Source organism: Lemur catta, chromosome 5, assembly GCF_020740605.2.
Source record: "Lemur catta isolate mLemCat1 chromosome 5, mLemCat1.pri, whole genome shotgun sequence".
In the NCBI taxonomy this organism is placed as follows: Eukaryota; Metazoa; Chordata; class Mammalia; order Primates; family Lemuridae; genus Lemur; species Lemur catta.
The window spans coordinates 23,647,778-23,674,011 of NC_059132.1; the positions used below are offsets into that span (position 1 = coordinate 23,647,778).

General features: G+C 44.9%; 1 protein-coding gene and 1 long non-coding RNA gene across 6 annotated transcripts; one reads left to right on the top strand and one right to left on the bottom strand.

The window, feature by feature from the left end:
• The first annotated feature begins 214 nt into the window (after positions 1-214).
• Positions 215-14,602, top strand: IL12B (interleukin 12B). The gene is made up of 8 exons (XM_045551262.1): positions 215-248; positions 4,197-4,284; positions 7,490-7,765; positions 8,335-8,452; positions 9,952-10,160; positions 11,574-11,731; positions 13,582-13,713; positions 14,223-14,602. Exons 2-7 carry the CDS (start codon positions 4,197-4,199, stop codon positions 13,711-13,713), a joined length of 981 nt encoding a protein of 326 aa, XP_045407218.1. The 5' UTR covers positions 215-248; the 3' UTR covers positions 14,223-14,602.
• Positions 9,567-25,862, bottom strand: LOC123638008. Of its 5 annotated transcripts, none has more exons than XR_006735136.1 (6): positions 25,643-25,862; positions 13,524-14,243; positions 13,102-13,187; positions 11,147-11,482; positions 10,846-11,035; positions 9,567-10,280 (listed from the first exon to the last, which is right to left on the bottom strand). It is a non-coding gene; the product is annotated as an uncharacterized LOC123638008 (long non-coding RNA). The 5 variants fall into 5 exon arrangements; XR_006735137.1 differs by lacking the exon at positions 25,643-25,862 and adding an exon at positions 19,397-19,525; XR_006735139.1 differs by having other exon boundaries at positions 9,572-10,280; positions 13,524-13,622.
• Between the last annotated feature and the right edge of the window lie 372 nt (positions 25,863-26,234).

Sequence of the window (26,234 nt, forward strand, 5' to 3'; positions counted from 1 at the left end):
CTGATGTCTGCGTTCGCTCAGCGTTATTGATACACAGAGAGAGAGGGAAAAAAAGGAACTTCTTGAAATTCCCCCAGGTTCTGAGAGTTGTTTTCAATGTTGCAAAATTTGGAACCAGTCAGTTTCTAGTTTGAGTTTCCATCAGAAAGCTTAGTAGGAGTAGAGTATATAAGCTCTAGCAGCAGCAATAGCAGCAGACGAAACAACGGTTTCAGCCCCATTGGACCCTGCAGCCTGCCCAGAGCAAGGTAAGCCCTTCCCTGTCCCCTGCCTCCCCTTCCCGAGGGCCTACAGCTGTCCAGGCGTAGACACCGTGAAGGTGCTACCCCTGTGCCTGGCAACGTGGAGTCATGCACTCCTGGAGGCACCCCGGGTGACTCACCTGCTGGGACACTAGTGAAAACTTGGTACTTTAGGGACTCATGTATAAATTGTCAATATAGAAAGTCAACTAATAATTATTGTGTATGAAGGTCTGTGAACAAATGCACATTTCATAGAAAGGTTTGTTTTATCTTATTTTGAAGTGGTATATATATAAATTTGTAAATTTGTTTCTAAATATTAATGCCCATCGGTTAAAGGATTATGTAGAGTTCAGGTCAGTGGTGTTTGCCTTAGTACTGAAACTTTTTAAAATGCCTTTCATGAATTCCTTAAAATAACTGAACTCATACTTATACTTCATAACTGCACGTTACTGATCAGACTTGCTGCTCCCATATTTGTGATGGGCTTGGAAGTCAGTTGTGATGTCAGCCAAGTTGACAACTGGGTTCCCCAGTTCTTTTGGATGAACTAATTTTGGCCCCATTTAAAAATGAAAAGCAATTGTAATGTTTAACACTATTTTCTGAAGAGTCTTAAATCTATGAGAAGCAGGAGAGAGGGGTGATAATCTTTACTGTACTGGCGTCTCATACTTGCCCAGGTAAAATTGTGTGCAATGTCATGATCAGGTTAAAATAATCATTTTAACAAGGAATTTCAAGATATCAGAATTTGATTTTAGAGTTCATTTTTTTGGGATCTGAAAAAAAAAATTTTTTTTTTGAGATGGTCTCACTCTGTTGCCCAGGCTAGAGTGTAGTGGTGCAATCAGACAAGCAATCCTCCTGCCTCAGCCTCCTGAGTAGCTGAGAATACAGGCACGAGCACCACCACACCCAGATAATTTGTCTATTCTTTTGTAGAGTCAGGGTCTCACTATGTAGCTCAGGTGGGATCCGAAATTTTATGATTTCTTTGCATTCATTCATTCTTCTAATAATTGATAGAGTCCCTCTATGCTAGCCACTAGGGATGAAGTGTGAAACAAGACAGACATGATCCCTGCCATCAGAGAACTCGGTGTGGCAGGAGGACAAGCAGTGAAGAAGTAACTATGTTATTGTCGTTGTAGTAAGTGCTGTGGAAGGAGAGCAAATAGGGTCCCGACTTCCTTGGGCACCACGCTGGATACCTTACATGAACTGTTTCATGAACTCCTCATCATACTAGGACGCCCATTTTACAGATTGAGTGTGAGGCTTAATGAGGTCAAGTGACTTGCCCAGGATCACTCAGCGAATACGTGACAGAGCTGAGTTGCCAATGCTTAGAGGTCTGCCTGGGTCTAAAACTGGGCCCTTTGCTTGTGCCACCCATGCCAGCTGTGACTGTGTCTTTTGAGTTTTTAACAATTCTCTTTTCTCATTAAAAAGTAACGAACAAAATAAAACTTGAAAAGAGATGCCCACCCAAGTGTCATTGGTGTGCCCTTATGGGCACTAGTGTAAAGGAGCCTTTAGCACACCCCAGAAAGTAGGAGTGCCTAACCTGGGGTCCCTTCATCCCTCATGCGAGGGCTTCAAGAGTTTATCGAACCTATGAAATTGCATGAAAAAAAATTTTAATCCTCAAGATTCTTAAATGTGCCATGCTAAGGCAATGTGGGCTGAGGGATACAGCTTCCCAGTATCAGCTAATCGGCCAGACAGCCAAAAGGTGACCACATATTGCCCCTTTTTTGGCTTCTCTGGATTCGATTAAGAGGGTGACCCACCACCATCTCCACCCCGGCCACTGTTCTGTGGTTTAAAATGTAGGGGATTCGAAAATGGGAGTTGTTTCTTAGAACCATCACCAGGGCTCCCTAGGCCCCGATGCAGTTCACCTGAAATTCTCAAATGCATCAGAGGCCCAGAGGGGAAGTGCTGGGCTCACAGCCAAAGGGAAAACCCCAGTATCAAAGAATATAAAGGAATCACCAGGAGATGCCAAGAATCTCCATTGTTTCCATTCCCAGAGTGCGACATCTGGGTTTTACAGACCCATGCAATTGCAGTACCTCTATGGGCATTTCCCTACAGCCTGGCACGATTGTTTTTGGCTTCCCATTGTATACAAAACAGAAAGATATCAAATTTTCACCTTATTTCTTCCTCTAGGGACAAGCTAATATGTTTTGGTTGTTTTCTATATGTCTTCTCATTGCCTTTCCTAACAAATCTTTGAGATGAGTATTATGTCCATTGTATAGATCAATAGACTGAGGCTCAGAGAGTAACTTGGCCAACATCACACAACTAGTGAGTAGTAGGACCAGAATTCAAGCCCATATCTACTTGACTTCAAGCCTGCGAACATACTAACAAATGCTCTGTACCAGCTAGTACTTTGCTACCATCATAACCTGGACTAAATGGATACCCATGTCCCTAAAACTCCATGCTTCAGTGACAGAGAATTGAGCAGTGTACAAAGAAGGCCTGACTTCTAGTCTGTCTCTGCCAGTCACAAGCTTTATAATATAAGGGAATAAACGATTCTCAGTAGTTCTAACAAAGCTGTGATTTGTCAATACTCAGTCACTCCAGCCAAAGAGTGCCCATTTTTAAGGTATTTGACTGAAACATTTGAGCCTTGTTCTTCCTGTGATGTAGACCAGTGGTTTTGGAAACCACGTTCCTGAAGACCACTGGTGCTGAGCAAGGTGGATGAAGGTGTTCCTGAATGAAATCAAACCATGATCACCTCTACCCCATTCATAAGTGGAGGGTAATTTTTGCAGTGTGAAGGTTTTCATAAACTCTGGATACAAATCTAGACTAGGATTCAATATAAGATGGTAGTTGATTTAACACAAAATTATGTATTTCATTATTTCATGGTAGATATATCAATATTTTGGGGGCTTTTCCCCAAGAACACCTTGATTTCCAGGGGCTCTAGACCCTGAGCATGGGTTAAACCAGTGGCTCTCAAAGCGTTGGCCCCAGCACTTGTAGCACAAGCTTCACCTGGCAACTTTTTAGACATGCAGATTCTCTCTCTTTTGAAATGTAGTTTCATGGAAAAAGAGAAAGAAAGAAAAGAAGGAAGGAAGGGAGGGAGGGAAAGGAAAAGAAATGCAGATTCTCAGGCCTCATTCCCAAACCTGCTGAACCAGATACTCTAGGTTATTCCAAGATACACTAGGTAACCACTAGGTTATGAGCTGTGGGAGGGAGTCATCTTTGAATTTGGAGCAATTCCCATCTAAACAAGAAAAACTAAGCCTCTACAACAAGAGCTGGCAAACAGGTTGTTGCCAGAACTTGGAAGTTTGCCTCTGTATTACCTTTCCTGTCCCTAACCCAAGTCCTTCACCCCAGGGTGTTAGCTACAGTGATACAGGACTGTGGCTTAGCTCCCCAATGGGAGGGGAGCCATTTAACACACTGACTTCACGGATACTTGTTGAGTGAATGTATTTGCTCCTAGAAAGCAGGATCCAGGCAAAACCTTTTTTGCTCTCCCAACTGCTCCCAGCTCAGTGCTGTTTACATAGTAAGCACTAAATACATAACTGCTGGATGTTGATCCAGACAAGTCATATTCCTCCTCCAAGCTTTAAGTCTCTCGTCTTTTAGTAAGAAGATTATATCAATGGCTGGCCTTAGATCTCTCATCTCCAGAGCTCCAGATTAGCCTTTGCTGCTCTATTTGGAGATGTTCTTACCCAGAAACTGGCATAGGGCCCCTGGAATTCACTAAGTATCAGCCTGACAGTGTGGAGAAGAAAGGGGAAAATCAAGATTTTAAAAAATTTAGCTAGAATGTATATATGGTTCCCAAAGGTTACTGAATAGTTATTAACATTCTCTCTTCTCTTTTTCCTTCCTCTTACTTCTCTTTTCCTCTTTCTCCTCCTTTTGTTTCTCTCCCTCCTTAAGATGTGTCATCGGCAGCTGGTCATCTCCTGGTTCTGCCTGGTCTTGGTGGCGTCTCCCCTCGCGGCCATCTGGGAACTGGAGAAAGATGGTAACCAGCCTCTCCTTACTCTCTAGGGAAGCCCCGGAATCCAAGCAGGACTCTCAGGCAGCCACTGGCGGGAAATCAGACAGAAATGGGTGCCCATGCATTGGGTCCTCCTAGTGAGAACCGTCCCCTGGGAAAACAAAAGGCCACCGTTCCTTCTTCCACTTTGCAATATCCATATTGTTTGGTTTTCACACTGGATGCCTGAAAAAGAGCTTTTTTCTGGACTGTGGTGGGAGATACGGTCTTTGTCAGTATTACTTCCCAGCTGTTTCATACAATTAAAATTCCAAAGTGAGGATTTGAAAAGCACAATGACTATGTTCTACCATTTCCCATTCCACCACTCGATATTGCCCCTTCAGCGGGCGCTGTGATGAACCCACCTCTGACTAAGCTCCTTGGAGAACACATAGGATTTACACTCACACTGACTTAGGTTCAAGTCCAGGTTATATGACCTTGAGCTCGGTCACCTAGGAGCCTGAGTTTCCTCAACTGTAAAATGGTATTACAAAGTGACACCTAGCACATGGGTTATTAAATGTGTTAATGAATACAGAAGACAACAGATGGTAAAGTGAAAGTAAATGTTAGGGAGTATTGTTGTTTTGGTTGTTTAAGTAATGTCTCTGATCATTCAAGAGAAACTTTTTATGATACCAATGATAGATAAAAATGATTAGGAGACTAACAGAATGGGTACTAGTAAAAGAGTTTTTCCTCTATCCTTCTAGTGTCTCACACCCAGTAAACATGCATTAACTGATTGTTGCTTATACCTGAAAGACCCTCAGATGTTTCTCATTGAAGCCAGCATAATAATGTTGGCAATTAGTCTTTAATTATATAATGATAATAGTTAATATTTATTGAGCACAGTATCTCATTTAATTCTCACAACCACCATATGAAGTTGAAACTGTACCCCATTTTATAGATATTGAAAATTGAGGTTAGAGGGATTAAGTAACTTGCCCAACCAATGTCACATACCTGGTGAGGGTGGGACAGGAGCTTGATCCCAATTCTGTCTCACTTCCAAGCCTGTGCACTTAAGTATTGGAAGATTTTACAAGGACACGAAGCAATTATTTCCTGTGTCCTTGGAGAGCTGAGCAAGAGGGAATAGGCATAAATTAAAGATGAAAGATTTCAGCTGATGATCAGAAATCATCTGCTGATAGAAGAGTACAGCACTGAAATGGGTGCCTGGGAGAAATTTGGGACCATTCCTGTCTTCTTAAAAATTTTGAGGAGACAGCAATCCAGCCTACCCCAACCCGATCCCCGTGAGGATTTGAGAGTCTCAGACCGTTTGTTAAATAAAGGCAAAGGCCTGAGCCAGAGGACTATGCCAGATCCCTTCCAACCCTGGGATTTTCAGTGAGCCCGGGGAAACTTGGCCCTTGTCTGTTTAACCCCTTAGTTACTTTTGATTTGGTAAACCACAGAAATTCCAGAAAGTCAATGTGAGAAACACTCAGAGGGCTTGTGACTTGGGAGGCCGGATGATGCAGTGAGGCTAAGCACTAGCTTCGTGGTGCGTTTCATGAGCTTTCCTCTTGCAGTTGTGTTCCCTGCCCTTGGACAAGGGTCTTCTGGGGCTTCTCGAGTCTTAGTCCTGAGGGAAAGAAACCATGCCCTTCAGTTGCCTGGGAAACAAAGAAAAAGTAGAAAAAGCCAAAGGTGCCTGAGGTTCTATGTCAGCACAGCTATTCATATCCCGAGTTGGGCCCCAAGTGCTTTGACCTCTTATCTTTGTTACCCATTCAGTCCTTAGAAATCCCATTGATGTGAATCGAGAACTTTATATTCCACAATGCTTTACACTCAAGGCCAATATCAAGAACCTCCCTTTATAGGGTATTGAAAGGTACTGCATTAAGCTCTTATATGAATTAGCCTATATAACCCAAATGTCGACCTTCTAAAGCAAGTACTAATATTTTTCTCATTTTAAAGAGGATAACACCAAAGTTTAGAGTAATTGAATGTCTTGCCCAAGGCCACAAGGCAGGCGAAAGGGCTAGATCTGATTCCAAATCCAGACTCGTGCCTCTCCAGGATCCAGGCTTTCAGCCACTGTGACTCACAAACTGCAGCAGGCATCAAAATCATCTAGAGAGCTTAAAAACAGGTCACTGGGCCCATCCCAAAGTTTCTGATTCAGCAACTGAGAATTTGCATTTCTAACAGCTTCCCAGGCGATGCTGCTAATGGTATTTCAGTGATCATTCTTTGAGAACCACTGCATTAGACTGTTCTATTCAATTAATAATGGATGCACGGATAAACAAATGTGTGAAGCTTTTATGTGATACACTCTTTGAAATACTACACTAAGCCGTTCCTCAAGGGCCAGTTTAGATAGTGGCATTAGAAACCCCTTGCAAAGCCTAAGAGACAGGAGGTCTGGGCTGTAGCTCTTGTTGTACTTCTATCTTAATATGACCTTGCTTTGATCATTGGCCTCAGTACCCTCCTTCATAAAATGGGAAGAGTAGGATCTACTGGACTGCCTCCTAAGAGTGTATGAAAACTAAAAAAAAAGAAAAAAATACAGAGAGAATTGAAAATCTCCATTGAATTTCATGCAGAAGGAACTAGATCCTTAAATCCCCATGGAAAATTGTTAAGAGAGTTTCTCGGAGCAGTTGGCTGACTCTTTAGTCTGTGAATAACAATAACTAACAGAATTTACCATGTGCAGACACTGTACTAAGTGCTTTACATGCTTTTTGCCTTTAATTCTCTGCCAAACCTCTGACATAGATATTATTATTATTATTATTATTATCATTTTACAGATGAGGGAACTGAGGCTCATGGTGCTTAAGTACCTTACTCCAAGTCCAGCCAGTTAGTGGAGACAGGATTTCAGTCCTGGTCAGTCTTTCCCAACACCCTGAGCTTTTAACCACTATGTTATTTTGCTAAGTACTGTACCCTGCCTTATTCCCATCTGCCAGCTACTCAGAGGTTCATTATGAAAGGCAGCTATAAAACTCTTCATTTCTCTGTTCTATGACCTTGAGCCCAAACAGGACCCATTGTCCTCAGATCATCTCAGCAGGCATTTATTTGCCAAACACTTGTTATGAGCAGGTTGTATTTAGGCAGCGGGGATGGCTGCCTAAGCGTTAAGAAAACGCAGTCCCAGGGTCATGTTGCTTGCAGCCTGGTCTCTACTCTCTGTGCTCTGCAGTTTATGTTGTAGAGTTGGATTGGTACCCTGACGCCCCCGGAGAAACGGTGGTCCTCACCTGTGACACCCCTGAAGAAGAAGGCATCACCTGGACCTCGGGCCAGAGCAGTAAGGTCTTAGGCTCTGGCAAAACCCTGACGGTCCAAGTCAGAGAGTTCGGAGATGCTGGCCGCTACACCTGTCGCAAAGGGGGCGAGGTTCTGAGCCAGTCGCTCCTGCTGCTTCACAAAAAGGAAGATGGAGTTTGGTCCACTGATATCTTAAAGAACCAGAAAGGTAATTCTCTTGGATAGTGTCAATTTTCTCTTTCGCTCATAAGAGATACAAATATGAAAAATTGAAAAGGCAGGGCATGATTAGGGCAGTTAATGAGTTAACATCAAGTCTTTTATTGAAACCACCCAGAACCTCCATTTTCATTTGCTTTCTTGGATCCTTTGCGTTATCAACCATCAAAATCTTATATTGAGAGAGTTTCCTAGTCAGTCTGAATGGTTGTCCTGAGGTTCTCTTTAAATGGCGGTGGTATTATTGCATGGTTAATGGAAATTAACTGATGTGTATAGTGTATAATTCAGCACTGGTGTGACCACCTTGGGAAAAATGAACACATCTGACGGATGTGTGAGATGTGTTGTGTACTCTGCAGAATCAGGATCCAGCTGGGACACTCCCAGTCCTCACTGAACCACCTGCCAGGGGAGCAGCAGCATTTTCCCAGGAAATATTACAAATGGAAGAACTTTACCCTGGTACCATTTGGTGGCCTGTGATTAATCACAATCACAATCTTTCTGAAAAGAAAAACCCACTAAATATTGAATTTTTGTTCTTTTCAAATCCAGAACCTAAAAATAAGACCTTTCTAAAATGCGAGGCCAAGAATTATTCTGGACGTTTCACCTGCTGGTGGCTGACAGCAATCAGCACTGATCTGAAATTCAGTGTCAAAAGCAGCAGAGGGTAAGTGAAAACACTCTGGCTTCTCAGCATTTTGCTAAAACTATTTCATTGAGAAAGTAAGGCAATCTGTCAGCGACCTATTGGTTAATGATAAGGGGAAGGACAAAGTCAAACCCACACTTTTTCAACCCCCCTTTCTTGCCTAAGTTGGGGAAAAAGCATAGAGATTTAAGCCAATCACATGAGCAAACTATATGTTCTATATGTTAGAACAGGATATTATCACGACCTGAGAATAGTCTCTGCTGTGTTTGAGCCCACTCATCATCTACCTTGCCTGGCAATGCTTCTTTTAAGGCTCATAGCACCAGGAGAAGGGATAAAAGGAGAATTCAAACCTATGAATGACTTGCTAAAATGGCACTTTGAGTCAAAAATAAAAACAAGAGCTCTAGTATAGGGCATAGATCTGGGAAGCCCTTAAGCAGACTCCAAAACTCTGAGGCCTCTTGGAATTTTCCCAGGGCCACCTCAACTCCTTTTACTGCCACTGACACCACGAATCTGAAGTTTGTCGTTTGTCCCATACTCGGACTTTCCCTAAGAAACCAGTTTTCCTGGACACAGGACCTATGTGAGCCCCCATGTGACTGACTTTAATCATCGTCTAAGTTCCTGAGCAATGTAGGATAAGGGGCAAACACTAGGTGATCACTGGGTTTTGCCGCGGTTTACTAACTTAAGCTTTGGGGTCTCACTTTCCCATCTTTAAAAGGAAAATGCTTAGTAAAGAAAATGCTTCTACAAGGGCACAAAGACACAGGTGCATGTGTTCATTGTGATGTCGTTGCTAATCAGCAGGGGAACAGTTAACAAAAGCATGGTACACTGTACTCTTGCTTGCTGTGCAGTCATTAAAGCCAAAACCCAGCCTGTGTTTTGTGGTGGAGAGCTCCCCATAATATGTTAGAGGGGAAAAAGATCGTTGCAAAATTACATATATATAATTTTATCCTCTTTCATAAAAAATAAAATCTAGATGTGTATTTATAGGTAAAATATATATGCATACATACATGTGGAATTAATGAGTATCTTGAATATTCATTGAGAAAGGTCTGGAAGGATACAGCAAGCTCGGAATAGTATTTCTATCTGGGGGGGTGAGGTTAGGGTTAAAGGGGAGATGAAAAAGGCACACACTTATTCCCATTATATAAATCTTCATCGTTTTAATTTTTGCAATTAGCATGTATTGATTTTTGTAATTAAAATTAGAAAAACGAATTTAAATTTTTAATTTTAATTAAATCAGCGACTCTGAATCTGAAAAACTTCCATGTTCATGTAGGCCAGAGACACATAAGTGCAGGTTTCTAAACATTTGTGCTGTCTCTTGGAGATAAGCTTATTTCCTGGGGAAGGCAGTTTCTTACCCTCTGGGTAGAAAATTGTGTACTCAGGCAGGCAGTTGAGGCCTCACCTGCCTCGCTGGCTACCATCAGTAGGCACTCGCTCGCCAGTGTGTGACACAGAATACTTTCTGTCTTTGACTCCAGTTCCTCTGATGCGGGAGGGGTGACATGTGGAAGCGCCACACTCTCTGCAGAGAGGGACCACGGGGAGTACAAGAGGTTCTCGGTGGAGTGCCAGGAGGACAGTGCCTGCCCGGCCGCCGAGGAAAGCCTGCCCATTGAGGTCGTGCTGGATGCTGTTCACAAGCTCAAGTACGAAAACTACACCAGCAGCTTCTTCATCAGGGACATCAGTGAGTTTCGGACGATTTGTCACATGTTCACAGTGTCCCATGCACTAGGGTAACAGTGCATGGGGGTTTCCAAGCATCATCTATTTTGCACCCAGAGAAGTACGATGTACACACTGTTGTCTGCATTTCAAGGAAGAGGAAACTGAGTGTTAGAACGGTTAAGCAACTTGCCCCAGATCTCACAGCTGGCGATTCAGACCCCGCTCGCCCCTGCGAGGAAAAGCAGGCTCTTTGCTGCCCTGCAGTTCTGCTGCCCACGTTGCTTCCATGATGAATCCCAGGGCCCCTCCAGCATAATAGCTATATTCCAAATCAGGGCTTCCCTACTAAATTGCAGCTATTCCCAACCAATCTTTCTTTAGCATTTGAAAAGGGACTTCTTTACTGGAAATATAAACCCCTCCAAAATGGACATCTATTTTTTAAATTGGCAGATAGAGAATTCACCATTAATCATTTCCTTTACCACTTACTCATTGACCAGGCATCCTGATAAAGTGTGATAGGACCACAGAACTCTCTCTAGAATTCATGGAGAGTTTGTACTTGGTGGGTGGGGGAGGGTGGGGTCCAGTTCACAGGGGGTGGTCGGGGAAGGCCCCTCTGAGGAGGTAACATCTAGCTGACACCTAAAGGAAAGATGTCAGTTGTGTTAAGAGCAGACAGAAGAATATTTGCGAAGCACCTGCTGGGAGCTGTGGTCTGTGTGTGGAGCAGTGCCGGCCCACAGAGCCCAAGCACACGCCATAGCTCATCTCTCCCTCCCCTTGTCCAGAAGAAGGTCCCCTGCTTGAGGAGGGAGTCTTTGGGATACTGCTGCATCCTCCACGCATAGTCTAGTGGCTGGAACATCATGGGTGCTCAGTAATTATTTGCTGAATAAATGAATGAACATAGAGACAATTCACTGTAACTGCTACAAGACAAGTCAGTGCCAGAAGCTATGACAAGACAAAAGAAAGGGCAGTGAGGGGAAAAGCTCTCACCTCATCCCCAGCGAGAGGCTCAGCTCAGTTCTGCGTCTGGTGCCAAGTGAGGGCTTGAGCACCAGAGGCTGGTCCGTGCCTGTATGGCCCAGATCTGAGTCTTCTTGTCTCTAAGGACTTTCTTCTGAGCACTAAGCAGAGGTGGTTCCACCGCGAGGGCCCATGTGATTGTGCAGCGATGAGGATGCTGAGATCTCTCAGGTCCCGCAGTAACGGAGATGGCCGTTGATGATGACTGCCTTCCCCAGGCACCGGCGTGAGCACCAGAGGCAGAGGGGTTCACATGTGCCAGCCCGGGGCTCAGGGGAGTTGAGTAACTCCCCAGTGGACTCACAACTGGGCAAAGGTGCAAGTGGGATCAGAAGCTAAAACCACCTAACTTCAAAGCCCCATTAGGAAAATAAAGGGTGTTTATCCTCTTCCGCAGTCAAACCCGACCCGCCCAAGAACCTGCAGCTGAAGCCACTAGAGAATTCTCGGCATGTGGAGGTCAGCTGGGAGTACCCTGACTCCTGGAGTACTCCACATTCCTACTTCTCCCTGACATTCGCTGTTCAGGTTCAGGGCAAGAACAAGCGAGAAAAGGTAAGAAGTGATTCAGGTGCAGTATAATCCGTGGTCAGGTTTATAAGTGCTCACATCAGGGAGAAGATGAATGGTGGTAATCACAGCTACAGCTGTGCATCACTGAACAACGGGGACACGTTCTGAGAATTCTGTCATTGTGCAAACATGATGGGACACCCGTCCTAAGCCGTATGGTATAGCCTGTTGACCCTAGGCTACAAACCTGTACAGCGTGTCACTGTACTGAACACTGTAGGCAATCATAACACAATGGGGAATATTTGTGTATCTAATATATCTAAACATAGAAAAGTTACAGTAAAAAAACACTATCATAATCTTTTGGGACCACCCTCATATATATGGTCCTTCTTTGACTGAAACATTGTTATGCGGCACATACTGCTTTTTTTTTTAGCACTTTCCATGTGCCTGGAACTATGCCAAGGGTTTTCCATGTATATTGCACTTAATCCACAAAATTAACTCTACAAAGGCTGCCAGTATTATCACCATTTCACAAGTGAAGACATTGGAGCTCAGAGATGTTAAGTGACTTGCCCAAGGTCACACAGCTAGGAAGTGACAAAACCCACCATTTCACAAGCAAAGACACAGAGAGGTTAAGTGACTTGCTCAAGGTCACACAGCTAGGAAGTGACAAAACCAGGACACAAACTCAGTCTGCCAGACACAAAGTCCATGCACCTAAGCGCCCCACCATCACCAGTATGGTTGGTCATTGATCGTGGCACTCAGAATTTGTCCTGATTCTGGGCTGATTTAGGCTCCAGGAGCCTAAAATTACTGTTCCAACTGAGTACATATGATGAATAATAGAACATGCGTGCCATATCTCACCCACAATGGTTAACTCCCAGCTCTTCCAGATATTGTGAAACTATTTTACTAAACAGGATGTCAACACTTACATACGCTAAGACAATGTCTTTCCAACTTTCCTGCCTTACATCAGAATCTCTTTGCCTCTTACAAGGTTCCAGAGGCACATTGCCAGAGCCTTAGCCTCCTTTGACCCCACTTTTAAAGTCACTAGACAAAGACCTTATTCAGCATAGCATTTAGCATGTGGTAGAAACTTAGTGATTCAGTCAGTCTCTCAAAAAAAAAAAAAAATGGAGGGGGGGTGGGATGGAGGAGGTTATTCTGGATTAGATTTTACCTAAATATTGTTTAAAAACTTGGCAAGTATCCTCTCTATTTAAGATATATATCATTAATAGTTGAGTACTTTCTACGTGCTAAAGACTTGCTAAGAGTGTTAGCCATCATGATTACTACCTTTAACTTTTACAACGCTATGAGGTAGGCATTACTGTTCCTCTTTATAAATGAGGAAACAGACACAGAGAGCCTAAGGCATTTACCTGAAGTTCCCCAGCTGTTAAGTAGCAGTGCCAGGATTTCAAGGCAAGTTTGTCTAATGAAAAGATCAGGATACAAACTCATGAAGCTGGGAAGAAAAAAAAGAAAAGATCAGGATATGGTATTTCTGCATATTCAGGGGATGGCTAGAGAAAATCCATCTCATTCCTACCAGCAGCCTAGGACTAGGGTGACTGCCCACAGGGCCGTGGGGCAAGGCAGCTGTGCTGGAAAGATGGAAGCTGGGCCCCACGATTTCTCCCTCAAGGCTTACGAAGTCGAAAAGCCCCATCTGTGTTTGTAGCTTCTGCCAGTAGGTGGCGCCAGTTCTACGCACGCCACTGTGAATTGCAAGGCGAGTGCCCTAAGACTGCGACGTGCTTGTCTGGGGAGGTCGTGCTTTGCAGAACTAAGCTCGGCCTACCTTGTGACTGCGTTGCCAATGGACAATGCACCTTCACGGATTTCCTTCTCATTTGCAGAAAGATAGAGTCTTCACGGATGAGACCTCAGCCACCGTCATCTGCCAAAAGCATGCCAACGTTCGCGTGCAAGCCCAGGACCGCTACTATAGCTCATCGTGGAGCGAATGGGCATCTGTGCCCTGCAGTTAGGTGAGCAGGCCCGGGAAGCCCAAGCCCGAGGCGCACACTCAGTGGTCCCAGGTGCAGGGAAAAGGAGGGGCTGTGCGAGAGAGGAAAGGGGGATGGGGTGTCCAGCACAGAGCTGCCAGTATCAGAAATGTACGTTTGTTCCTTAACAGGTAGTTACTTGATGCCTGTGTTCTGTCGAGCACTGTGCTGCAGTAAAGAAAAGAGCCGTGGGTCCTGCCCTCCTAGAGGGGGAGGCCACGAAGAGAAAGAGGTAGCCAGGAGTCAGGGCATGGAGGCCTTGCAAACGTCCATGAGATAGGACCTTGCATTAGGAGCCCTGGGGAGCCACTCAAGGATTTTCAGCAAGGATGGCAAGCATGACACAGCCAAATTCTAGGCCACATACATGAAATTCCCAGGCCTTCTGACATGAAATTCCCAAAACCCAATTGTCTGGAATGACGTGCTGTGAGGAAGAAGGTTTGCTGCTGCACGTCTATCCCACATAGACTTTCGGCGTTCTTTTTCAGGTTCCGGTCCCAGGAGGAAACCTTGGAGGAAAAGTAGAAGACAGTCGACAAAGCTTTTTTAAAGACACAATGGAAAAGACCCAAAAAGATATTTTCCACTTGATTTGCTTTTTAAAAAAATTTTTTTAGGATCGCCATGATGTCTTTGCTGTATTTTTATAGGTAGATGCTAACTGCCCACAGAAGCAATCAAGCTAATTCACATATGGATTTTTCCAGCTATCAAGTTGCCGCTGACATTAATGCTATTTAAATATTTACATAATTTATGTATTTATTAATTTATTACCGTTATTTAACATTTGTGTGCCAGGATGTATTGAATGTTTCATACTCTCATGACCCTATCCATGAGGATCAGGGCCCCTGTTATGCAAAATGTGAATTTAAGTGTTATTTATACTGCAAGCAAGGCTGCAAGTACCTCAGTTTTAGGACAACCAGTAAGCACACAGTATTTTGATACCAACGCCGTCATACAGTTGTGAAGGATGAGAATGCAAGAGACATTTAATTAGAGATGTGAAGACACAGACCTGTTCACAAAATCCTGGAGAAGGAGATTCTAGTTCCCATAACCATGAGGATGGCCTTGAAGTGTTGTTGACAAAGCAATTCAGGGCCACCTATACTTCTAAACAAGTTTAGTCTGTGGATGCCTGAATTTTAAAAGGGCTAAAAATAAAATGATTGAAATTAAAATTCAGCTTCAGCTTCAATCGCAGTCCCTGCCCCTACCTCTCTGTAAGACACAGGAGGGAGGCACGGAGACATCATAAGTGTCTGGAAGGTAAAAAGATCTTAGGATGCAAGAGGGAAAACAAGTGTAGTTATGGCTAAGGATGTAAAGTCGTCAGAATTGCAGGGGGCTTCTTAACAGCCACATGAGAAAGCAGAAAGATGCAGAGAAAACAATCTAGAATGGTTCCTCGTCAGCGTGAGGGAACCTGACATGCCGCTAGGACCAGAAAGTACAGCTCCGCATGGGCGCTGCTTTTAAGTAATGACTGTGCTTTCTGTAAATACGTTTGTTTTCTGTTTGTTTTTCTATTTATTTTTGCATTCTGAAGCCAGACTAATAAAAACTCCATCTTTGCAATCCTATGTTGTGCTTTCTCGGCTGAGTTAGATATGCTGTTTCCAAGTCTACCAGGGGTGCATTTTTCCCCCCTATCATTTAAGAATTGCCCTGAAGTTGAAGTTATTTCATTTTCAGTTTTGCAGAGTTGCTGTTTCCCTTTATAGCAGCGGTCCCCAACCTTTTTGGCACCAGGAACAGGTTTCGTGGAAGACAGTTTTTCCATGGATGGGGGAGGAGGCAGAAGGGCAGAGCTCAGACAGTGATGCAAGCAATGAGGAGGGGAGCAGCTGTAAATACAGATGAAGAGTTGCTTGCTCACTACCACCTCCCCCCCGACTCCCGCCAAGTTTCATGGAAGACAATTTTTCCACGTGGTGAGGTGGGGGGAGGTAGCAGAGCTCTGCAGCCTGGTCCCTAACAGCCCATGGGCCTATAGGGATTGGGGACCTCAGCTTTACAGTTATTTCCAAAGTCAGTGTCTTTCTGAGCTCAGGGGATATCCCTGCAATCTGACCAGGGAGGACCCTTTGCAAGGACACTGAACCACATTGTCACATTGTGCCCCCTTTAGGGGCTGATGCTCTGCTTCTTCTACCTTCTATCCTGGAATCAAACTCCACTGGTTGGCCCAAAATGGTAGAATACAACTCTAACCTGGTAGAGCCACAGGCATCCCATCTCATAGTTCCAGCTCTGGTATTTACTGAGGGTTTACCACGTGTGTGGACATGTGCTAGCCCTTGGGGTTGGGGAGTTTCAACAAGCCTTGTTTTGCCTCCCACAGTGAGTGCCCACTCCTGGCTCTGCTTATAAGACAAGGATGAAAAGTTAACTTCAATTAAACTTCAACCATTAAAGGTTGAAGGTTTAACCAAATGGTTAAACTTCAACCATTAAAGGCTAAAATGTCCAGGATATACAGTGCCCTGGGATGAGAATGAGAAGGATCTGTGTAACTTGGGGTCGCCCAGGAAGACTCAACAGAGAAGCACTTTCAGCCCAAAATGCTTGCTCATTCCCCTTTGGTGCCTCCCATGGAAAAAGCACGTAGTGGGATCAGAGAGATGCAGACCAATTCCCTGCTATCTTAAAAATCCAAGTGTGCGCATCCAGGCTTCCCTGCAATTCAAGGTAATTGTAATAGGAGTGTTTGTTTACATTCTGATTTTAAGTGTCCCCTACAGCCCTTATCCCACTCTGCCCCTGGCCTGGAGGAATGGTGGGACATCTCTGTCATCCTACTCCAACCTTTGAAACATCTTGTGTTATAAGCTCACACTTAACAGCACGTGGTTGGTTAATAACAACTATCTGTCCTCCTACAGAGTCTTTCATCGAGAGTTACCAAAGCACTTCCTGGGCATTTAATACACAATGCTAATCAGGAAAAATTAATAAATAATCACATTTCACAAGCACAGAGAACTGAGGCCCTTTCCCAGAACTTCAGGCCAGCCTAGGCAGAGCTCAGACATCTGCGCACCTACTGTGCCCAGCGCTTTTCTAATATGACCTCCTAGCATTCGATCCGTTTCAGTGCATGCAAAGGAAATTTTTCTTTTTTAAAGATATTCTCCAGGACAGTCATTTTCATTGTAAATCTAGCCAGTACAAAATGTGTCAGATGTCCAAGCAAAAGATCTCAGGTTTGGGAATCAGAATACCAGATCCTGGGCCTGACCAACCTGTTATGTGACCATGTGATCTTGAGCAGGGCACCAGACACGACCTGCTGGTTGTCCAATCAATACTCACTCCCAACTGCCTTCTCCCCTGATGCCCCGCTCCAGCTCTAAAGGTTGGGAAGCTAAGCAATCACCTTCCCAGCCTTTGCTGCCCAGCAAAGCCAGAGACCCAGTTCTGGCCAATGAGATGTCAGAAAATTCTGCCAGGGGATTGCTGAGAAGCTTCGGTTTTTCTGATAAAAGACAGAGCCATAGTGAGCATCCCCCTTTCCCTCCTTCTTCCTCTCTTGAAAAGATAAGAGTTGAGAAGCTCCAGAGGACACCTTGCACCCAGGAAGAAAACCATCATGCAAAAACTAAAGCTAGACAGTCTCTGGATCCATGTGTCATCGCCAAACCACTAAATCAACCCCTATAAACCACTGACCCCAGATTTCTTTTTATGTGATCAAGATACACTCATAGTTGTTTCTTTTTTATTGTGACATATAAATAACATAAAATTTACCACTTTAACCATTTTTAGGTGTACAGTTCAGTGGCATTAAGTACATTCACACTGTTGTGCTACCATCACAAACACCCACCCCCAGAACTATTTTATCGTCCTGAACTGGAACTCTATGCCATTAAACAGTAACTCCCCCATGTTTGTTTTTAAAATAGAAAATAATTAAACCAAAAATTAAAGACATTCTCCTAAACCTCCAGACCCCCAGCTGCGAGAGGCTTCGAGCCAAAGCAGAAAAGGGACCCAGGTCAGCACAGGAAGGATCCTGGGGTGTGGTATCAGAAAACCTGGTTCTGCCACTCGCAGCTGGCATGAGGCTGGAGAAGACATGGCACATCTGATGGGGCCCTGGTGACACCTGATTCCCTGACTTCTGTGCTGTGCAGGAGCCATGGAGGACATCAACTTGCAGGCCTCGTTCTGAAATCTGCAAGGGTTATACCATTAAGGGTCTGTCCGTCATCTCTTTAGTCCAAGGAGAAAGTGAGGAAACTAAGGGCCAAATGTATCATATAATAGAGGCTGTCTCATTAGGTCCCCAACCACACTGAGAAGGAGGAACTGTCAGCCCCATTACTATGGACGAGGACACTGTGGCTAGGATCCCTCTTCCAAGGGCAGCCGGAGCATCAGCAGGCCCCACCTGAGTGGGGTCGGGGGTGGGAAGAGGGAGGTGGCAGGTTTGGGGGACCCCACAGGAAAGCCCCTCTGCTGTTCTTTCACTCAACGTTTTTGGAGTTGCTGCTCTTTCCCTGCCACCATCCTCAACCTTCCGGATACAGGGGTGAACAAGACCCTGCCTTCACATGGCTTCTTTCTAGCCTCCAGAGGACGAAATGCTTGAAATTTTAAGCACTGGAGGCCACTTCTTAAGGGTCCAAGGCACCGTTAAATGAGAGGATTAATTTAATGCAATTGGCACAGTGCCTGGCCCACAGGAAGTACTTGGCAAGTGGTAGCTATTTCCACCGACCAGTCTGTGGTCTTGAACAAGTTGCTTAATGTCTTAAAGACTCAGTTTTGCTATCCTTAAAATTGAGTAATAATAATATCTACCTCAGAGGGCGGTTGTGGGGATTAAATGAATAAATGCTCAGAAAGTACTTAGGAAAGTACCTGGTCCACAGTAAGTACTCAGTAAAAGCTTATTGTTATTTGATCTATCGTACCACTTAGAACCTGGATCCAGCATCTTTCTGGACCCTATGCGTTTCGTGGGGGTTGGGGGATGGAGGAGTGGTTGTTACCTTGGTGTCGCTGAGACCTGGGTTGGCACAGAGGGACCATTAATGAGCCTATGGGAAACCAAGGGCAGATGTGGCTCAGCCTAAGGAGATTTAAAATCCTCATCAGTGTAAAATCCCTTTCTTATAAGTAAAATTGCAAAAACATCCCCATGTGGGGAATATCAAGATGCAATGAACCCAATTCCTGCCTTCAGGGATTGTACAATCTGGTGAGAAAGAGAGAGGAGAAAGCGTGGTGACTATGATAAAATACAGCCTGGCCGGGATAAAGGTATATGCACCATACACATTTCTTTTTGCAAAGGTTCCCAGCTCCTGGGAGGAGCACTTTCATTCCCTTTCACCTCCCTGGACGCAATAATTTGGCATAAACCTACCAATTCACCTTACCTATAAATCAGACTTAAATCATCTTTATTTCATTTCATTACAGCCCTTCTTCCAGGACAGCGTTTGTGAGCAAAACGTATTTGGACAACACTTTCTCCAGAGAGTCGTATTATACCAAGGAAATGAATTCCCTCTCTCAGGCTCATAAAATGCAAAAATAAAATCAGCATTCAGGCTGCGGGGCGCAGGAAACCAGGCGCGCATACTGAGCACCCCCCTTCTGCAGGCGGCGCTCCTTGGAGGAGCTGATTTGCATTTACCTTCACGCAGGGCTGGGTTCCGGAGGCGCCGGGGCGTTCTGGCAGCCCGCCAGCCCACCGCGGTCTGCACAGCCTCTCCAGTGGGGGATGCCAGGGTGTGCCGGGCTGCAGGGCTCTGCAGCTGCTCACTAAGCCCTCCTGTCCCCTTTCATAAGGAGCACAAACCATCTTTCCCCTATCCTGAGCCCCAGCCCACCGAGCGCCTTCCCTAGCCATTTGCAAAAGGAGCTAACCCAGAGCCCGGGGGATTCCGGGGAACCGGATAATCTGCCATTGGCCCTGGTGTTTGGGGAAGAAGGAAGGTCGGGGACAAATCCTGGGCAAGTGTTCAGTGAGCTTCCTCCTTCCCACACCCAACGAGCAAACAGGTGGGACAAAGCCAAAGACATCAAGCAAGCAAAGCCTGTCAAGGCCCCAGAGCACCGCGGTGTGAGGCTGATCTTGTAGCAGGGAGGCCTGCTACAAACCCCAACTCCCCACTCACCAGCTATGAGCTCTTAGCAATTCCCAATCTCTCTGTATCAGTTTCCTCACCTCTAAAACAAGTACGCTAATAGGGCCACCACCTCCCAGGGGTGCTGCGGGAGTTAAAGGAGACAAGGCTCACGGCACCCAGCACCCAGCAAGCCCACAACAAATGTGAGTTGCAGTTGTTGTTTTCCTAAAGTCAGGCCAAAAAGAAAAGGCAATCCCAAATCCTACCTCTTCTTCCCTCCCCATGGAGATGAGGGTTGGCTTTGGCTATGTACACAAGCCTTCCAGTCCTAACTCAGAAAGCTATGTCCTCCCACCCCCCCCCCCGCCCTCTCCTGGGCACACTGCCAGCACACAGCAGTGACATCTCCCCATAATCACAGCACCCAGAGCAATGCCCTATTTCAGCAAACCATGGCACGGGTTTCTTCTAGACCTTGTAGAACATTCCCCAGCCATGGCTTGCCCATTTCTCTGAAATCTCTCTGTTGCACGTTTGGGGTGCTTAGAATCTAGCCAGACCTATGGACCCCCAACTTGTTTGAGCCAGGGTCCCCTTGTTCAAATGGAAACCTTAAATGAAATCCCAGCATACACAGGGAGTGGGGAGGATGGTGGCCAAAAGGCTGTAGTTGTATCTGCAATGTCCTAATTCCTTACAGCGAGACTATGTTAATATAGTTCTTGCATAATTAAAAAGTAATGTTTTATAAAGTCCTATATGTAAAGCAGACAGAAGCAGAAGTGCTCTGGCTGATGCCTCCCACCCCCTCAGTCCCCCCCCCCATTCACCACTGAGAGCCCTCAAGGCCCCTCCTCCACTCTCCTAAATGCTGAGGAGACAGTTTGAGAACCTCTAATTTTACAGATGAGGAAACTGAAGGCCAGAGTTTGGTGCCAGACACCCAGAGCCCCATTCATGCCAGGGCTCAAATTTGAACCTGGGTCTCCCGATTCCCATTTTGACCATTCCTGTTATATTATGTCGACATCCCCAGAAGATTGCCATTCCAATGACCAGTCTATCACCAGAGAGGAGCAGTGCATTAAAACTTACAAGCTCCCACAAGCACGTTAACACTAATTAGCTTCTCAAAATAGTTGCCCATCTCCCTGGAACACGGTGTCCGGAACCGGAGAGGATCCTCGGCTCCACTGCGCGGGAGGGCAGAGAAGAACCAGCGAGGGAATGCACCTGTCAGACCGAACGTCAGGGTGTGCTGCTACGACACCAACGGCAACTTTTGCTAATTAGAGCAAAGCTGGCCCTCCTCCAGGTAGACACAGCCCCGTGCCAGGGCGCGTGGCTTGATTTCAACCTCCACTTGCCCCCTCAACAAGGTCCCCTCATGCAGGACACAACCTCCTTAACCATACATAGTGGCCATGGGCATGCTGAAAAAAGTAGGTGCTTGGAATACAAGCAATTGAAGGAGAGGGAGGGCTTTCATTCATCCATTCATTCAGCCATCCAGTAAGTGATCAGTCACTAAGAGTTTACCGGGTCAGGCACTAGCTAGGCACAGCAGAGAATGCATGAACAAAGTGGGCCGGTCGACTGCCCTCCAAGATCTCACAGCCTAGAGGGGACTGAAGACAAGGCCACAGACAGTAACGGTACAGCGTGGTGTTAGCACAGGTGGGGAAAAAGGCTCTACTGAGTTGTCAATTGTGATGCTTTGGGCTGCAGGCAAGAGAAAGCCTACTAAAAGTGGCTTAAATTTTTAAAAAATGGTGAACTACTTCTTGTATTATCCTGGATGGAGCTGGAGCCCATTCTTCTAAGTGAAGTATCAAAAGAATAGAAAAAAAAGCACCACATGTACTCACCATCAAATTGGTACTAATGGGGCCGGGCGTGGTGGCTCACTCCTGTAATCCTAGCACTCTAGGAGGCTGAGGCGGGAGGATGGCTTGAGGTTAGGAGTTCCAGACCAGCCCGATCAAGAGTGAGACCCTGTCTCTACTAAAAATAGAAAGAAATTAACCAGACAACCAAAAAATAGAAAAAATTATCCAGGCATGGTGGTGCCTGCCTGTAGTCCCAGCTACTGGGGAGGACACTCGAGCCCAGGAGTTGGAGGTTGCAGTGAGCTAGGCTGACGCCACGGCACTCTAGCCCGGGTGACAGTGTGAGACTCTGACTCAAAAAAGAAGAAGAATTAAGAGGTATTACCAGGTAAAAGAAACAAGAGGAGCACAAATCTGGAAGAGAGAAAGACATGTTATATTTGGAGACCAGCGAAGAGTTTGTTCAGCTGAAGCATTGTGTGGGAGAAGGGAAGGAAGAGAAGGATGAAAAAGATAAAGAGATAAATAGAAACCAAACTGAGTGGGTCCTCAAATGCCAAGTGTGGGATTTATCACGATGGCAACAGAGAGCCATTGCAGGGCTGTAAGCAGAGAAGTGATGGGATCCGATTTCTGTTTTTACCAGATCACTGCTGTTGCTACATGAAGAGCAGGTTAGTAGGTGGCAAGAGAAAAGACAGGATGACCAGGTAAAGGGCACTGTAGTGGTCTGGGTGAGAGAGAATGACAATTGGGACTGGGAAAATGCTGGTGGGGATAAGGGTAAGTGGGCCACTCTGAAGGAGAGAATTGACAGGACTTATTGACTGGACAAAAATGGTGAGAGGGAAGAATCAAGGCTGAAGGCCATTCATTCATTCATTCATTCAACACCTTTCACAGGACACGTTCCAAGGACTGAGCTAGACACAAGGTACTGCCTCAGCAAAAACAGACATAGTCCCTACTTATAAAGAACTTAGAAACTTCTGACTTGATCAGCTTGGCCATTCGTGGTACCATTCACTGAGAGAGGAGGAGCAGGCTGGAGTTGAGGAAGGAACAAAGATGAGGGAATAAAGATGATGAGCTCCACTTTGTATCTGCGGACATATATATGGGACAACCAATGGGGATGTCCACTAGGGCTCAGAAGAATGGGTCCAGAGTCTGTGAGCCAGATCCAGGCTGGGGATCACCAGCTCACGCAGGAAAATGACCCTCAGTCGCTCAGAAGATGAAGCCTGTGGGAAGAGGGGTTAAGAGTTGGGCTGTGGGGATTTGCTTTTAAAAGCTTTCACCTCCACCTTTTTGCTTTGGGACAACCTTGAACGAGAGACTAACTGAAAACTGGGACTGTTTTCTCCAAGTCATGCTGGCTGAGCCTGGAGCCAAGACGCCTGGGGATGCTCCATAAAGATTAATTGAATGAAGGAATGACTCAAGAAGGCAAATGAATGAAACCCATGGGCCATTCCCTTAGACTATTTGCTATAAAATAGAGGAAAGCTTTGCTCTCTGCTTTCCTCAGGTAGGTCCAGTGCTCCCAGAATGCAGTCCCTCATGATGCAGACATCTGAGTGTAATCCCAAATCTTCACTTAAGTTAGTTGCTCACTTTCAATGTGGATCCTCTCCCTGGAGGACTAAAGCACTTTCTTGGGAGGACTAACAAGCAGATATTTGATTTCACCAGGCAGAGGGAGGTGCTTGTGGAGGAATGGGCAGTAAGAAAACAGGATTTGGCATCCACGTGAGCGTGTGACTATTTGTCATCCCTGGAATTTATAGATGACGTATAGAGAGAAATGAATGAAGGGCAACCTTTTCATATCCCATGAGAAATCTATGGGATCGGAAGCCAGGAGAAGTAAGCAGTTGTGTGGTGGTTAGGAATATGCTGGTGTCAGATGGTTAAGGTTTTAACTCATTCTGCCTTTTACTAGCTGTGTGACCTGAGGCAAGTTACTTACCCACTCTGTGCATCAATTCTCTTAACTATAAATTGGGAGTAATAATAGCACCTGCTGCAAAGCGCCGGGGTGAAGATGAATGAAGTGTGGTAATGCATATGAGGAGCTCAACATAGGGCCTCATGCGTGTTGTGAGTTCTCAATAAACATTAACTAGTGTATCCGTTTCCTGGGGCAGCTGCAATAAAGTACCAAACCGAGTGGCTTAAACCACAGCAACTTCCTGTCTCACAGTTCTGGGGGCTAGAAGTCTGAGATCAAGGTGTCGGCAGGGCTCTGAGGCAGGGCTCTGTCGGTGAGGGCTCTGAGAATCTTCCATGCCCCTCTCCTAGCTGCTGGTGGCTTGCTGGCAATCTCTGGGTTCCTTGGCTGCCACTGCATCACCCCGATCTCTGCCTCCATCGTCACGTGGCTTTGTCCCTGTGCGCGTGTCTGTGTCCAAATTCCCCCAGCTAATGAGGACTCCAGTCACGTTGGATTAGGGGCCCGCTCCACTCCAGTGTCACCTCATCTTAACCAATCACATTTGCAACAGCCCCATTCCCAAATAAGTCACACTTTGCGGTACCAATAACCACGCACATTATTACTTTTAACATTATTATGCTCGTGTTAGATTACCAAGTAAATACACTCACTTTCTTTTCAACTTCATTTCAGACTTACAAAAATGTGGCAAAAATAGTTCACAGAGGTCTCGTATTACCATGCCCAGCTTTCCCGAATGTTAACATAACCGCATTGTAACTATCTAACCCAGGAAATTAATGTTGATACAATTCTATTACCTAATACGTAGACCTTACTCAGATTTTGCCACCGATGTTTGTTCTGCTCCAGGATCCAATATTGCATTTTGTTTCGTGTCCCTATAATCACCTCAAATCGAAGACAGTTAGTGCCTCTGTCTTCCTTCCTCCTCCATGACCTGGACACTTTCGAAAAGCTGTGATCAGTTATCTTGTAAAATGTCCCTCAGTTTGGGTTTGTCTGGTGTTTCCTCATGATTAAATTCGGGTTCTGCGTTTTTGTCAAGAATCCCACACCAGGATATCGTGCCCCTCTCAGTGTGTCACATCAGGAGAGGCACAAACTCGATGTGACTCAGCACGGTGACGTTAACTCGGATCGCTTGGTTCAGGTGGGGTCCACCAGGATTCTCCCAGTAATACTGTTTTTCCCTTTGTATTCAATACACCTTTGTGGAGACACACTTTGAGACCGTGTTAATACCCTTTCTCTCCCTATAGTTTTACCCACAAATTTTGTCATATGCAGATGATACTCTCTTGCAACAATTTTGCCTAATCGTGATTTTCTATTTCCATTTTTTCCTTTGACATTTATTTGTTTGAATTCTACTGTACAAAAGAATTCTTTATTCTTCCTATATTATTTTTAATAAAACATCCCTAACTTTTGATGTTATCAGAGACCATCGATCGTATTTGCTCCCCAGGATCCTAGATATGTGATTCCTGAGTCTGCCCAGTCACTTAAGTGCCTGCAGAAAGAAAAAAGCCTCCTTTATTTTGCATTTAAACCTTATGATTTTAGTTCCCTTTAATAGAATCTTTGAGAGGTGAGTGTGCTAAACGCTTCGCACGGTGAAGAGGATATATAAATTATTCAAGAGAACTGCTTTTATACAATTTAGATGTACCCGTTTACACGTAAAAATTAATGCTAAATAGATACAATTTCCGTCTATTCATTAAAACAAATCCCAAAGCATTCCAGAAATCCTTAGTTAGCCTAATGTTATTTTTGGCACTTGAAAACAAAATTGCTTTTCTTAAAAAAGGAAAATCATGACCTGTGTTTTATAAAAACACTCATTTGCACTAACAGTGCAGGCTTCTTGCTCCTCTTTGCCAGCTCCCCTCCCCATTGCCTTCTAATCCATCGGGCATTCATTCAACAAACATTTACTGAGACCTTACTGTCTGCCAGCCTCTTTGCTAAATGCTGGGGCCAAAGCAGTGAACAAAACAGACCCAAACTCCTACCTTCTCCAGCTTCCAGTTTCATCAGGGGAGACAGACTACAAACAAGCAACAAATCCTAGAAGTGGTAGCTGCTTTGCAGAAACATCAAGTCGAATAAGGGGACTGAGAATCGTGAACAAGGAAAACTCAGAGGAAGAAGACAAGGTAGGATTTCAACAAAGAGCTCAAAGAAGTGAGGGAGGAGCCCCGTGGCTTTGGTGCTGTGAGAGGCACATTTCAGGAAAAGGAACAGCAAGTGCAAGGTTCTATTTTAGGGGCAACGATTGGGCGGCATTGGCTAGTGGGAGGGGTTGCTGTGTGTCTGCCCCAAACTGGCCCACTTTTGCTGTATGTACGCAGCCTTCTTTTGCTCAGTGTTAAGCTTTTAGTACCTTCTAGTCTCTCTCCTCCTGGACTCAATTTTTTTTTAACATGTAGTTTTGAATATATTTACTCATCTGGAAGGATACTATATATATTTTAGATAGATAGATAGATAGGAAGGTAGATAGATACACAGAGATAAATATCATTACAATATATAATATAATTATATATATACATAAAGAATCTGACTCTTTTTTTTTTTTTGATGTGTGCCTTTTAAGCCTCT

Excerpts from the sequence above, each read along its gene's own strand:
- IL12B (XM_045551262.1), top strand. The coding sequence starts at position 4,197 with ATGTGTCATCGGCAGCTGGTCATCTCCTGGTTCTGCCTGGTCTTGGTG. Across the intron at positions 4,285-7,489 it reads CTGGGAACTGGAGAAAGATG|TTTATGTTGTAGAGTTGGAT; the intron begins GTAACCAGCCTC and ends TGTGCTCTGCAG. Across the intron at positions 10,161-11,573 it reads CTTCTTCATCAGGGACATCA|TCAAACCCGACCCGCCCAAG; the intron begins GTGAGTTTCGGA and ends CCTCTTCCGCAG.